Here is a 13,212-nt window from a genome sequence, read left to right as displayed (position 1 = left end):
GGAGCTCTGTTTCAGTAAGTGACCTTCCAGGGACTCCAGCTTGGAGTGATTAATACAGCCTACTTTTCCGAGTATTTTTTGAGCTGGAAGTGACGTTAATACCACTTAAGGTCTATTTGCCCAAGCCTTCTCTCGGCTGGGCTTTGAAGGCACAAATAACCCTTGGCAACAAATACGCTTTCTTCACTTATGAAGACTTCATGCAAGACGAAAGTACCTAATGTACTACTTCTCTGAATCCCTGGCAAGGTGAAATGGTTGGATATGTTTTAAGTTTATACAGTTTGGATTTGGCCAGAGTCTACATAGAAGAATAAGGGTGGCAAATGAGAAAGCAAGGGACCCTTAAAATTAGTTTGCTTGTCTGAATTAGCATGACATTTCTCAGAAACTTAGTTTGATTTATAATTAAAAAAATATCCCAGTGGCAAAGAAAGCCGATATTAGACATAGTAACATTTAAGTTCTAGAGTTAAATCAGGTTCTTTTATAAGAACAGTCCTATTTTCTCTTGTTGCTGTTGCAGTATTGCTTATTAAATAAATTAAAAAAGAAGCCAACTCAGTCTGTTGCTTTTTGTTCTCAGAACTCAAAGTCTGCTTATGAATAATGGCATCCAATAAATATATAATTGGTCTGAGTGCCTTTCACTCTCTAAAATGAGTCTCTTAAATATAAACCAAAACTTCATGCAAATGCTTTGAAAATAATTTTATCTTTTTCTTTAGACTTGAAGAATTTTCCTTCTTTATTACTATACTAGGGGCCCGGTGCACGAAATTCGTGCACTGGGTGTGTGTGGGGGGAGTGTCCCTCAGCCCAGCCTGCCCCCTCTCACATACTGGGAGCCCTCAGGCGTTGACCCCCATCACCCTCCAATCGCAGGATCGGCCCCTTGCCCAGGCCTGACGCCTCTGGCCTAGGCGTCCGGCCCGGGCAGCGGGCACCCACAGCTGCAGCGGCCCCGCGATCGTGGGCTTCGCTTTAGGCCCAGGCAAGGGACCCCTAGCTCCCGGGAATGCCAGCTTCGACCATGCCCAGCTCCCATCACTGGCTCCACCCCTACTTCCTGCTATCACTGGCCAGGGCGGAAAAGGCACCTGATTCTCCGATCATGGCTGGGGGGCAGGGCAAAGGCGGGCCACCTTTGCCCTGCCCCCCAGCTCTTAGCTCCCCCCTGGGTTTCCGATCACTGTCAGTGGCAGGGGGCTTCTTCCTGCTTTCCCTTTCGCCTCCCTGCATTGTGCCTACATATGCAAATTAACCACCATCTTGTTGTCAGTTAACTGCCAATCATAGTTGGCAGTTAATTTGCATATAGCCCTGATTAGCCAATGAAAAGGGTATCGTCGTACGCCAATTACCATTTTTCTCTTTTATTAGTGTAGATTTTTTGGATTGGCAAAGTATTTTTTAAAAAAAAATTTGAACTTCAGCAGAGCTTAGGTCTGAATTAGCAGTAGACTTAAATTTATGGATTCCAAATTAATGGTGTTTCACTATAATTCAAAGAAAAATGTATGCGAGATTAGCTTTCAGGAATGGTTGGATGTAGCACGGCTTAGCTAACCTGAGTGTCTTGTGTTTTGCTTTACAGGTAATGCTAAAGTCTGGCCCAAACATACTGTACTGGAGAACTACAGGCATCCTTATGGGTTCTAAGGCAGTCAAGCCAGTGTTGGTAAAAAATATCACAATTGAAGGTATTTTGCAGCAATCTGTTTTAGTAGTTACCTATCACATTTTATATTGAGTTAAATATTGATTGAATTGTCGGTTTTATTGGCCCAAGAGTTTATGGGACAGGAATTCATATGTTAAGTATCATACAGGTGTAGAGGTGCTAGTTTTATTCCTGGAAAGTTGACTGATTTTTTGTTTTTGTTTTGTTTTTTTGTTCCTTAAATGGAATTATTTAATCTGTGTGAAAAAGTACACATGATGAAAATTTTAGGTGTCTTTAAATAAAAGAAAAATGTCTTTGTTAATAAGAGCCTATTATTCATTTGAGTAATATCTATAGTGCCAGTCATTGAGCTTACTCAGGTCACTGTATTATCTCCCAAATCTTCTCTTGTGCTGCTTCTTTATTTTATATATATATATATATATATATATATATATATATATATATATATATATATATATATATATATATATAAATTTCAGAGAGGAAGGGAGAGGGAGAGAAAGATAGAAACATCAATGATGAGAGAGAATCGTTGATTCGGCTGCCTCCTGCATGCCCCCCCTCCACCCGCACCCCCCTCCTCCAACGGGGATTGAGCCTGCAACCTGGGCATGTGCCCTGACCTGGAATTAAGCTGTGACCTCCTAGTTTACAGATTAGTGCTCACTGTGACCTGGTTCTTGTGCTTCTTTTGAATCAGCTGGGCCTTTGTGGCCCAGGAAAGTGGCCAGTAAACCCTGAAATTATTCAGTCTCAGGGTTACTTATAATTAAAGCAGTGATTCTCCTTTATGAAAGTTTGGCTTGTGTTTTAATATTTTTAAAGTGTACTTGTTTCTGTAATGCTAACTCATTAGTCCTAGGGACATCTGCTGGCAAAGGCTGAAATTACAAACCAGAAGAAAAGGCAAGCCCTTCCTAGGGTCTGTGAAGTCTTGCCAGTGACTTAGTGAGCAGCATAGGAAGGGAACAAACAGGTAGCCACAGAGATCAGAGAATGGTAGCTTGCAGAACTGGAAGGGACCTTAGAGTTTATCCCATTCTGGGTTCGTGGAGTTGTCTTTTGACAACTGAGTTTATACGTTTACTATACCTCTAACAAATGCCAATCTGTTGCTTCAGTGTTTGCTCTACTTACTGTGTTTTATTCAATATTTATCCCAGTTACCTGCATGCAGCAAACACTTCTTGGGGTTGAATGAATGAGAGAAAGGATTTGGGCTGAGCTCAGTGTCAATAATGCTCTCTCATTTCTGGTAGAAGTTGGGAGAAGGTGCTGATTTGCTGACTTCTGTTGGGTCCTCCCTCTCATGCTCTGTGTGTTACTGTCCCACAGGAGTGGCATACACATCAGAATGCTTTCCATGCAAGCCAGGCACCTTCAGCAATAAACCAGGTTCGTTCAACTGCCAGGTGTGTCCCAGAAACACCTATTCTGAGAAAGGAGCCAAAGAATGCATAAAGTGTGCAGAGGACTCCCAGTTTTCAGGTGGGTCTAATCTTTGCCAATTTATACTCTATGTTCTTTTCTTTTTAAATGTACATTTGTTGAGTGTATAGTCCTAAGCCAGATGTCACATATAAGTGGGACAGGAACAATGGGCTAGACACCGAAGTGCTGAAGTGAATCAATATTGAGTCCATAAAAATCACTTTTACCCCTTTCTTCATGACTTTTCCTTTGTCTGTGATTTTTTTACTATTTCTTACTTCACAGGTAACTGCTTGGGATGTGTTTATACTAATCTGAATCCATGCTGTACTTTTAGATGATTTGTGGACATAGAGATATATTTAGAAACTTTTCTTTGTTCTAAATTTACAATTTTAATGATAATAGAATAGTCTAACTTCTTCTTGGAAAAACTGTGATATGTCCCAGGTGTATCATGGAAACACTTATTGCTCTAGTGAAAATAAAAATGTAAGCCCTTATCTTCTTTAGGCCTAGCTAGTTGTACCTAAATTCCTCTGGTGAGGTTATTTTTACTTTTTAGTTATTTCTCTTTTGTTTGTTTGTTTATTTTGTTTTTTTTTTGCCCTTTCTTAGAGTCACAAAGGACTCATTTCTGAAATGCATTTTTTGTTGTTGTTGTTGCAGAAGAAGGATCTGGTGAGTGTATGGAGCGCCCTCCCTGTACCACAAAAGACTATTTTCAGATCCACACTCCATGTGATGAAGATGGAAAGGTATTGGCAGTGTTCAGTGCACTCCATTTCATGTTTATTCAGCCATCTTCCCAATTTTAGCAGACTTTTATTTGTTGATGAGAGAGTTGAATGAGCTGATTTATAACACATGTATCTAAAGTAGTTCAGAGGAAATTTAATAATTTATCTTCTGAAGCCTGCCTTCTTGGCTTTGATTTTCCAATCTACTAATTAGTGCTGTGGGCAAGTTATTGGCTGTGCCTAAGTTTCAGTGTTTTCATTAGTAAAATAGGGATAATCTCTGTACCTATTTCCTGAGGCTGCTATGAGAATATGAGCTATTCAATGGAAGGTTCCTAGCACAGTGACTGGCACATACTGAGTGCCCAATAAATCCCTGCTATTTTTTTTTAACAGTCACATGTTTTTAAAAAGTAATACTTTCAGGAGTAGTACAGCCTTAAAATGTGTCCTGTGACTCACAGGATGGAAATCCAGTAAGTCCTCACTTTAACATTATTGATAGGTTTTGAGACTTGAAGTGAACCAGTTTTACTCTAGGCTAATTGATATAAACAAGAGTCAACAATGCTATAATGAAACCACAAAGGATATTGAATGAAACGACTTTACTTGGGGACCTGTTGTATCCTGTAACTTCTCTTTAATTATTTCTCAGTAGGTTTTGTCAATAAAAAAGCCGTGCAGCCATTGGCTAATTTAGTCATGGCAGATTGCTGTGTAATTGCATTTAGAAAATGCAGAGTAATTACCATATAAACAACACTGAGCCAGAGGAAAAATGCACACATGAACTATTCAGCTGACCTGCCGTTCTCTTAATTAAAAAGTGTCAGCCTACACTAGCCTATTCAGTAGGAGAAGTTGAGATTAAAGTGGGTATGATGCATCCTACACTTTCTGTATGTTTGCATCCTACACTAGCCTATTCAGTAGGAGAGGTTGAGATTAAAGTGGGTATGATGCAACATACTTTCTGTATGTTTGCATCTTCAAAATCATGACAGTTAATATCTTGACCTAATTTGGAAAATCCACATAGATGCCAGTATTGCTTTATTTTCTTAATCTGAGGTCCTAATCTATGATTTTATACGTATATGCTTATTGTACTTACCCTTAGGTCTTAAGTTCTTTTTAAGTAGTTTACTTTTAATGCTTAAGATTAGACCACATTCCTGGTCTTGATGGACCATAAAGGGTTTGCTAGTGTTTTGGTATCAGATTATCTAGCACTTTTCCTTACCTTTAACAATCTTCAATATTATAAAGTATTCCAAATGCTTAAGGTCTATAACAGTACTTCTGAATTATATAGCAGGAGTAAGATATAGGAGACATTAAAATTAGCGTATAAAGGATATGGCTTTAGATCTGCCTTTCTTCCTATATGATCTAAACAAGTCAAACACATTCGTTTCTTAGGATGATGGGAAAACAACATGACCTTTCTCAGTGATTAGGGATTTCTGCATTTGTTTAAAATAAAAATGTTACTATAATCTTCTTTAAAATCTTTAAAAAACAGTTTTATTGAGATGTAATTCTCACACCATATAATATATCCTTGAAGTGTCAATTCATTGTTTTTAGTATATTCACCCCAATCTAATTGTAGAAAATGTTCTTGCCTACAACCTTGGCTAGAATTTCCAGTACAATGTCAAACCCCATGGTGTCTTAACATAAAGGAAGAAGAGGGCCGAGTAGGTAACCACAAGGGGAAAGAGATAACATCAAAGGCTTCATAGTAAAGGAATCCAAGTGAGTGCCGATATGTAGATGGGTGCATTGAGGAAGTGCTCAGAGCCCTTGTGGATATTGAGCATGGCTTTGAAGGCAGGAACAGGCAAAGCAAGGCAGAATGGTACGGCTGACTGCAAGAGGGACCAATGATGAGTGCCCGGTGAGTTACAACCAGAAAGGGCCAAGGTTTGGGAGAGGCAGACAGGCAAGCAATAGCCTAGTTGGGAACATCTGAGCTGTACCATGATGAAGCCCAAGGCTGTCAGGTTGGAGTGGTCGTTGGTAGGTTCTTTAAAAGCACATGTAATCGATCTCTGATGAATTCAGCCAGTCTACAAAGCCTTGGTGCGTTTGTGCAGGGACGTTTGAAGGAGGAAGGTCATGGACAAATTCGGTCTCAAAATTCATCTGAAGTTTAGTCCTCCCCGTCTTGAATTTTATTTCAATGTAAGAACCAGCTTCCAATTGATACCTCCATGTGTATTGTGTGTATCAATAAACTGTGTTTTTATTCATACTTAATAGAAATACACTTGGAAACTATAGTTCTTCTGTAATCTTAATAGCAATCTGGTAAGTTTTGCCCTATTAAGGTTTTGGTTTCATAAAACATTTCATAATTTTATCTCAAGTTGCCAAAGAATGAATTGATTGTTGGGTTTTCACCTTCACTGTGAGCCATCTGGTGCTACAAATCATTAGTATTGCTTATTAGCTTTTCCCGTCAGCCAGACTTGAAAGCATCTGTCCCCATTAGAAAGAGAGGCACAGAATCAGTCTGCCATGTGAAGCAAGGCGTTGCGAACAAAACTTTTACTGCAGAGAATTTAAAATTTGACTTCTAAATGTTTGCATGTTTGAACGTGGTGCACATTTTCTAGTTTTTAAGCATCAATTGTGCTTGAGTTGCAAAGCATGTGGTTAGTTAACCTCTTGAAAATTTATTTGCATATTTTATTATTTTTACGCTTTCCAAATGCATTCTCCTTGACTCATGTTACTTTACCATTTACTAGCTATGTATAACTTTGGGGCAATAAACTTGAGGATAATAATAATACTGACCTCCCAAAGTGGGGGGAGGGGGGAAGATTACACGTGGGCCCCCATGGTCAGTCCTCAGCGTGCAGCCCCAGAGCTGTGCCCACTCCCACGTGGGAACCAACTATTCCCAACACTGCAGTAACTCACACACAGTGCATTACAATTTTAATTAATGTCAAAAATAAATCAGCAAATTTTTGAATTGGCAAAGATGAAAAAGTTGTTTTCTGTACTTGTTAAGCGAGAATTTTAAAAAGATGATCTCCCCAATATGATGATATTTTTGCTTACATTCTTGGAATTTTATATTGCCTTTCTCGGGGGAGTTGGGAAGCCCTTTTGGATACAGGACCTAATTTATTTTTTCAGCTATTTAGGAAGCTCCAGCAGGAACGACCATCATTTTACAGATGGTAAGAGAGAGGCAGATGGGTGAAGTGGCTGGTTAGACTGTTTCATGATGTAGGCATAAAACGAACGCGGAAAGAGAGAGTTGTAAAATGAAAAAAAAGTTATTTATAATTCTGTTGAGACATTTATCCAACTTTTAAAGTGTTTTCTTAAGCATCCTTCTTCCGACAAGATAGTTTACTCTTCCATAAGAGAATACTTGAGATAAAATTGAGTGGCCTCAAATCATAATATATATGATTTTCTATTAACTGAAAATGGCTATAGAGAATTGCCTTTAATTTGATATTAGGCTTATTATTGCAGATATTGTTTTTAAAGAGAAAGATATGTTAAGCAGATTATATGTCTAATGAAGGAAGCTATTAATTTCTTTTAAAAAAGGCCATATTTAGCTATGAAAAATTTATTTTCTTCTTTGCATTTAGAATACCTTTCTCCCCACTGATAATACCAATTTTGCTTTTGAAATGGCAAACCCATTTAATGGTTTGGTTTCAAAAGAGAATAATTTTATAATTACAGTGTTCTGGGTTTGGCTGAGTCATAGCTAATTTTGTTTTATTTCGTTTTGTGTGGGGGTGTATGAATGTGTGAGGAAGAATGAAAGGATAAGGTTTAAAGGACTTCCCTCTCTGAAATTAGAGGCTGTCTTTATCATTTTTTAAATTTTATATATTGATTGATTTCAAAGAAAGAGAGAAGAAGGGTAGTTACAGGGGTCTGTTCAGCTAGATTTCAGGTGTTTCTGAATAATGGTAGTTCCGTAGTTTAGTTGTAATTTTGATGTAGCCCTAGGAGGATGCCAGTACTGTGTTTATTTGTACTACCACCTTGACTGGAAGCCTGGAGACTGTCTTAATCCTGATGTTCAGCGCACATGCCGGAGGGCCTAAAACCCTTAGGAGAAGATATCTTAGTTACAGGTCTTGGAGTCTAATATCATGTTACTGGAAAAGATCCAGAGAGTAACTACCAGTATTGATGAAACAATAGGATGAAAATGTGAAGCTAGACATATTCTTCTTTAAAAATAATGTTTTATCACTATGTGGAAAGGTTGGTGGTGGGTACTGTGGTTGAGGGAAAGGGAGAGAGTAGTGCAGGTCTCAAAGTGAAAAAGATAGTTTCTGCATAGAAACTTATGTTGGTTAAGGAGTAAATAAAGTGAGTGGATAGAAGAGTAAAGGCCATAATCACCATATCTGTATTTTAAAGAGGAATTTCATGATGAGGAACATGATCTGTCTGAAGTATAGCCACCTTTAGCTTAGGGCAAAAATACTTGGAAATAATGGTCGTTTGTCACTAAAGTTTTATTTATTTTGGGGGAGTCTCATTTTCTTACTAATGTTTTAGATTGTCTTTATTTGGCCCTTCTAGTATATCGCTATTTGGAATTTTTCTAGGCTGTCCGTTTAACATTTGTGCTATTGGAAGTTTAAAGCAAATAAAGGATATTAAATGACTTACGAGCCTTTTTTTGCAGACACAGATAATGTACAAGTGGATAGAGCCCAAAATCTGCCGGGAAGAGCTCACAGACGCTATTAGGTTGCCCCCTTCTGGAGAGAAGAAGGATTGTCCACCTTGCAACCCTGGATTTTATAACAACGGATCATCTTCTTGCCATCCCTGCCCTCCTGGGACGTTTTCAGATGGAACAAAGGGTAGGATATCAGTCAGTCCAACACTCGGACCTTTAGCATACTAATCTTGTTGGACTCCTGTAACTTTGCTCTAATTGTTCTTATGAAATCATTCTTTAAAACATACATTTTTTTTTCAGAGACTGAAGCAGAGTTGAGAAATATGATAATGGTATCATGAGACTGCAGTGGTTTATTTAACATATCGTAAGGATTGCTTTTTAATGGCATTTTGTGTAAGACACTCTTATGGGAGGACTCTGCCTTTGGGTAGTGATAAGAAGTTCCACCATATTAAATGGTTAAGAATAAGCACTTCATTTGCAGAGTATGTGTACACAGATATTGATGCAAGCATAAAATATAATGTCTTCTACTTCAGCTTTATATTGGAATAATAAGTCACATTTTGTGCAATAATATAAAAACTTGCTCATTTTAATCATATAGCATATTATATTCCCTAAGTAAATTGTTTCAAAGTGTGTAGTTGGGAAAATTTTAGTACTTGCCAAATAATGTCGAAGGTGGTTAGAGAATTTGTTTTAATTTTGGTAGACAGGGATGACAGTGCATTTTAATTGCAGATTTCTTACTGGAATATAGCCATGCAGCATACTTAATATCCTGAGCCTTTGAGAAGTAACATGAAAAGGCCTTAAGAGTCAAATTGTCTTGGGTTTGAGTCCATATCTGGCAGGCTACCAATAGTGTTATCTATTCAAGTTACTTAAACCTTTTGAACTTCAGTTTTCTCATCTAAAAATTGTGGGTAATAATATCTAGCTCATCATTACTGAGCAGGTTATATAAAAATGTCTCCTGCAATACTTTGGTACTAGAAGTGTTTGCTCAGTGAACATTTTCTCTCCCTACCCCTTCTCTTACTGATGTGATAATGCAAAGTGTCTTGGATAAAAAAAAAAAAATGGTTAGAAAAGACCCTTCCATTTCAATAGAGCAGATGTTAATTTAAATCAGGTTTATTCATAAACCTTAACTCTTTCCAAACCCCTCAAATCCTAGTATTTTTTTAACATTTAACATTTTGAAGTTTAATGTTTTGAACTTCAAGTAATCAATCCATAATTAAGTTGCATGATATGCTGTTCCATTTAATAACCAATAGGAGGTGTGAAATGTTTACTTATTCATGAGGTGAAAGGTACTGATTCTAAAATCACATGTAAGAGAACGTGTTTCAGACTTACTTTTCTTGTAGGGGATAATTCAGTCGTGGCAGTTACTCCCAGAAATGAGGGGGAAATCACTTTAAAAGATTTTATATTTTTCCCTTTTCAGGTAAGTCAAGTATATATGTGTATAATGTATTCAGAATTATTTTTCTTTCCAGATTGTTTTTGAAAAAGTTATTAATTCTTCAGGGAATTGGTGGCTCAGGATTTCTCCTTCCCACTTCCCTCTCTGCTAATTAAAATTCAGCAGTGCTTGGAACAAAGGGAGAAGAAGTTGTCAAGACGCAGTTTAACAGTCAGTTTGCCCCACTTGTCTCCTGCAGAATGTAGACCATGTCCAGCGGGAACAGAGCCTGCCCTTGGCTTTGAATACAAATGGTGGAATGTCCTTCCCGGCAACATGAAAACCTCCTGCTTTAATGTTGGGAATTCAAAGTGTGATGGGATGAATGGTGAGTTCAGAGTCGGCCTCTTGGATGTATTTTGGCAGCAGAGACGTTCAATTTCAGCTCTTCACGAACATACTACCTGTGGGTACAAGAAACTTCAATCTTATTTGGCTGCTTGCCCATCTTCGGGCCCTCACATAAAAATAGTAACTGTGGTGTTACAGCCGGATGACTTTCCAAAGGAATATAAGCTATTTTGCATTGGGCTCAGTGTAGAGGTAGATGTTGAGGAGGACCAGTTATGGTTATAAATACCAGAGTAGATTACCAAGGGAAGTAATGACGTCTATGACATTTGCCATTTTGAAGGGTAGGGTGGCAGCATTTCTGCCTGGATTAGTTTGTTCTGGCTCAGCACTGAGCCGTGGTGAGAGGTTGTTAAATCATCTCTATCTCTTTTTGCCTATGAAGTTTGTGACCCTGACTACAAAATACTGATGAACCCCACTTACTGAAAACTTGAAAACATGACAGAGTTCTATAGGATGGTTGCTGAATGTTCTTACATTTTAAGTTCTTAGAGAGCTTAGCACTGAGTTGTGCCTATGGTATGTTGGTTGTTTTTGTGCAGAGGACAGATTCCCCTCTCCCCCCATCACCTTCTATGTACATCTGTATCTCCCATACTGTTGACAATTGTAGTGTGTGTGTCTCTCTCTCATATTCTTCTGAATTTCAGTGAGGTAGAACCTAGTCTTGTCTTTCTATCCCTAGTGCATATCATGGTTCTTAGCATTCAGTGAGTGCCAATCGAATGAGTGAATAAGTGAATGAACGCAGAACAAGAGTTAAATTAGGGAACAACAATATAGAAAACTATAAAAAATAACTGTAGACTTCAGATCTTCATTAAGTAATTTGAGGTTTCTATTTCTCATTGGTTACCTGGAGACTAGGATTTTCTATCTTATTGTATTAGAATGAATGAAGACCATCTGTTTTAGTTTAAAAAAAGATAGTCATGCCTCACTGAGAAATAGTTTTCTCATTAAATAACTTTTATGCAAAAATATGCATTACTTGATTATTTCTGAGGAATCATAAGGAATATCTTTATTGGTAGGTAGGAGTCTACCTCTATGTGTAATTTGCAACTTCAATTTAAAAATAGGGAATTCTTTTGAAGTATTTCTAACTTTGAAACACTACTGGTCTTTTTGTAACTTCATTTAAAAATTCTTAGAAATCAGTAATGGAATTTTTACTAATAAAGATGATCTTTGTCATTTCCAGGTTGGGAGGTGGCTGGAGATCATATCCAGAGTGGGGCTGGAGGTTCTGATAATGATTACCTGATCTTAAACTTGCATATCCCAGGATTTAAGTAAGGAAAACCCATTCTGATTTCCTTCTGTAAGAACCCTCATGCCTGTTTCCCTCTAGAAATAGATGGAGTAGGATTGCCTTTATAAAATATATTAACATTGTGATATCCTTAGCAAATAGCAAGTAGGGTAATACGTTTAAGAATATCTATAGAATCAGTGATTGAGAAACTATCACTATAATTGTGTATTAGTTAGATGAAGCTGAAAGGTTTAAACAATATTTTATCCAAATGTTACAATAATCTTGATTTTTGGATGCTTAATGAGGATATCTTAGTCCAGGTTATATGCAGTAGTATCTTATAGTTTATATGTTTATTTTTCTCTATTAGCATGTCACACATTTTAAAATCTCATTTTGCTTTAATCTTCCATGTTGAAATTTCCCGTAGGTGTCTTTTGCTTGCTTTAGGATAGGTGGTAGCCTTTATACCAGGAAATTCAAGCACAGTAACATGGTTGTGGAGACTCCATTTATAACAAAGGGTATGGCCAAGCAGAGAGTGAGTGAGGAAAGAGTTGGGCTGTAGGGAGCTGTAGATTAGGGTATGAGGAGAGCATGGCTTTCAGCTTAATGTAAAAAGCGATAATTTTGTTCCAGAGTGTATTTAGAATGCACTATAATATTGTAATTTTAATGTCAAATAGACCACCAACATCTATGACTGGAGCCATGGGTTCTGAATTGGGAAGAATAACATTTGTCTTTGAGACCCTCTGTTCTGCTGACTGTGTTCTGTACTTCATGGTGGTAAGTGAAAGAATGGCTTTCAAAGGCCTATTTAGAAATCTAGAAGCTTAGCATTCTCTTTCAAGTGTGAATTTATTAATACAAGTTGGGATACGAATCCTATTTTTCTTCCCATGCTTAGTCCTTTACAAAAGCATTTAAAAATGTCTAAAGAAGTCACTAAGAATTGTGAAATGACACCCACAAAGAAAGCGTTTGTTCCTCGTGGGAAGGACTGAGGGGACCTTAGCAAATGACAGAAGTCAGAGAATATTAATCTGTTAGAACATTTCTTCATAAAAACATGCCACGAGCAGAATGAAAAATTTCCCCCAATAGCAGTTAAAGCCAGCAGGAAGGAAAAGCATGTATTAGTAAGTGAGGGAAGAAAGTAATGTTGTTGTGGACACTTGGAAGAAAGAAAACACTACCTTGTTAAATTTAATCAATGTTGCCTGGCTGCAGTGGCTCAGTGGTTGAGCATTTACCTATGAACCAGGAGGTCAGGGTTTGATTCCCCGTCAGGGAACATGCCTAGTTTGCAGGCTCAATCCCCAGTAGGGGTTGTGCAGGAGGCCAATCAGTGATTCTTTCTCATTATTGATGTTTCTATCTCTCCCTCTCCTTTCCTCTCTGAAATCAATAAAAATATATTTTAAAAAATTTAATGTAGACCATGGGCTTTACAATGTACATGTCCTAATTTTGTCCCTTTTTTCTAGGTGTCCTATAAATCTCAACTCTTAGCTTAAAATTTACTGGGGCTCATGTGGATATTAAAAGGTTGTTGGCTAAGAT

General features: G+C 37.7%; 1 protein-coding gene across 1 annotated transcript in view; it reads left to right on the top strand.

Annotated features, from left to right (window-relative positions):
- The window catches only part of ELAPOR2 (endosome-lysosome associated apoptosis and autophagy regulator family member 2), a 131,905-nt gene that overhangs the window by 83,924 nt on the left and 34,769 nt on the right, over positions 1-13,212 (top strand). Inside the window, exons 6-12 of the mRNA XM_059712198.1 lie at positions 1,598-1,703; positions 3,026-3,178; positions 3,791-3,879; positions 8,552-8,732; positions 10,231-10,359; positions 11,590-11,680; positions 12,333-12,435. Of these exons, the coding sequence (XP_059568181.1) occupies positions 1,598-1,703; positions 3,026-3,178; positions 3,791-3,879; positions 8,552-8,732; positions 10,231-10,359; positions 11,590-11,680; positions 12,333-12,435 (852 nt within the window). The remainder of the gene's footprint in view (positions 1-1,597; positions 1,704-3,025; positions 3,179-3,790; positions 3,880-8,551; positions 8,733-10,230; positions 10,360-11,589; positions 11,681-12,332; positions 12,436-13,212) is intronic.

The sequence above is a fragment of the Myotis daubentonii genome, chromosome 10, assembly GCF_963259705.1.
Source record: "Myotis daubentonii chromosome 10, mMyoDau2.1, whole genome shotgun sequence".
In the NCBI taxonomy this organism is placed as follows: Eukaryota; Metazoa; Chordata; class Mammalia; order Chiroptera; family Vespertilionidae; genus Myotis; species Myotis daubentonii.
The sequence above is the reverse complement of the archived record's forward strand: the minus strand, read 5'-3'. Positions and strand labels throughout refer to the sequence as shown.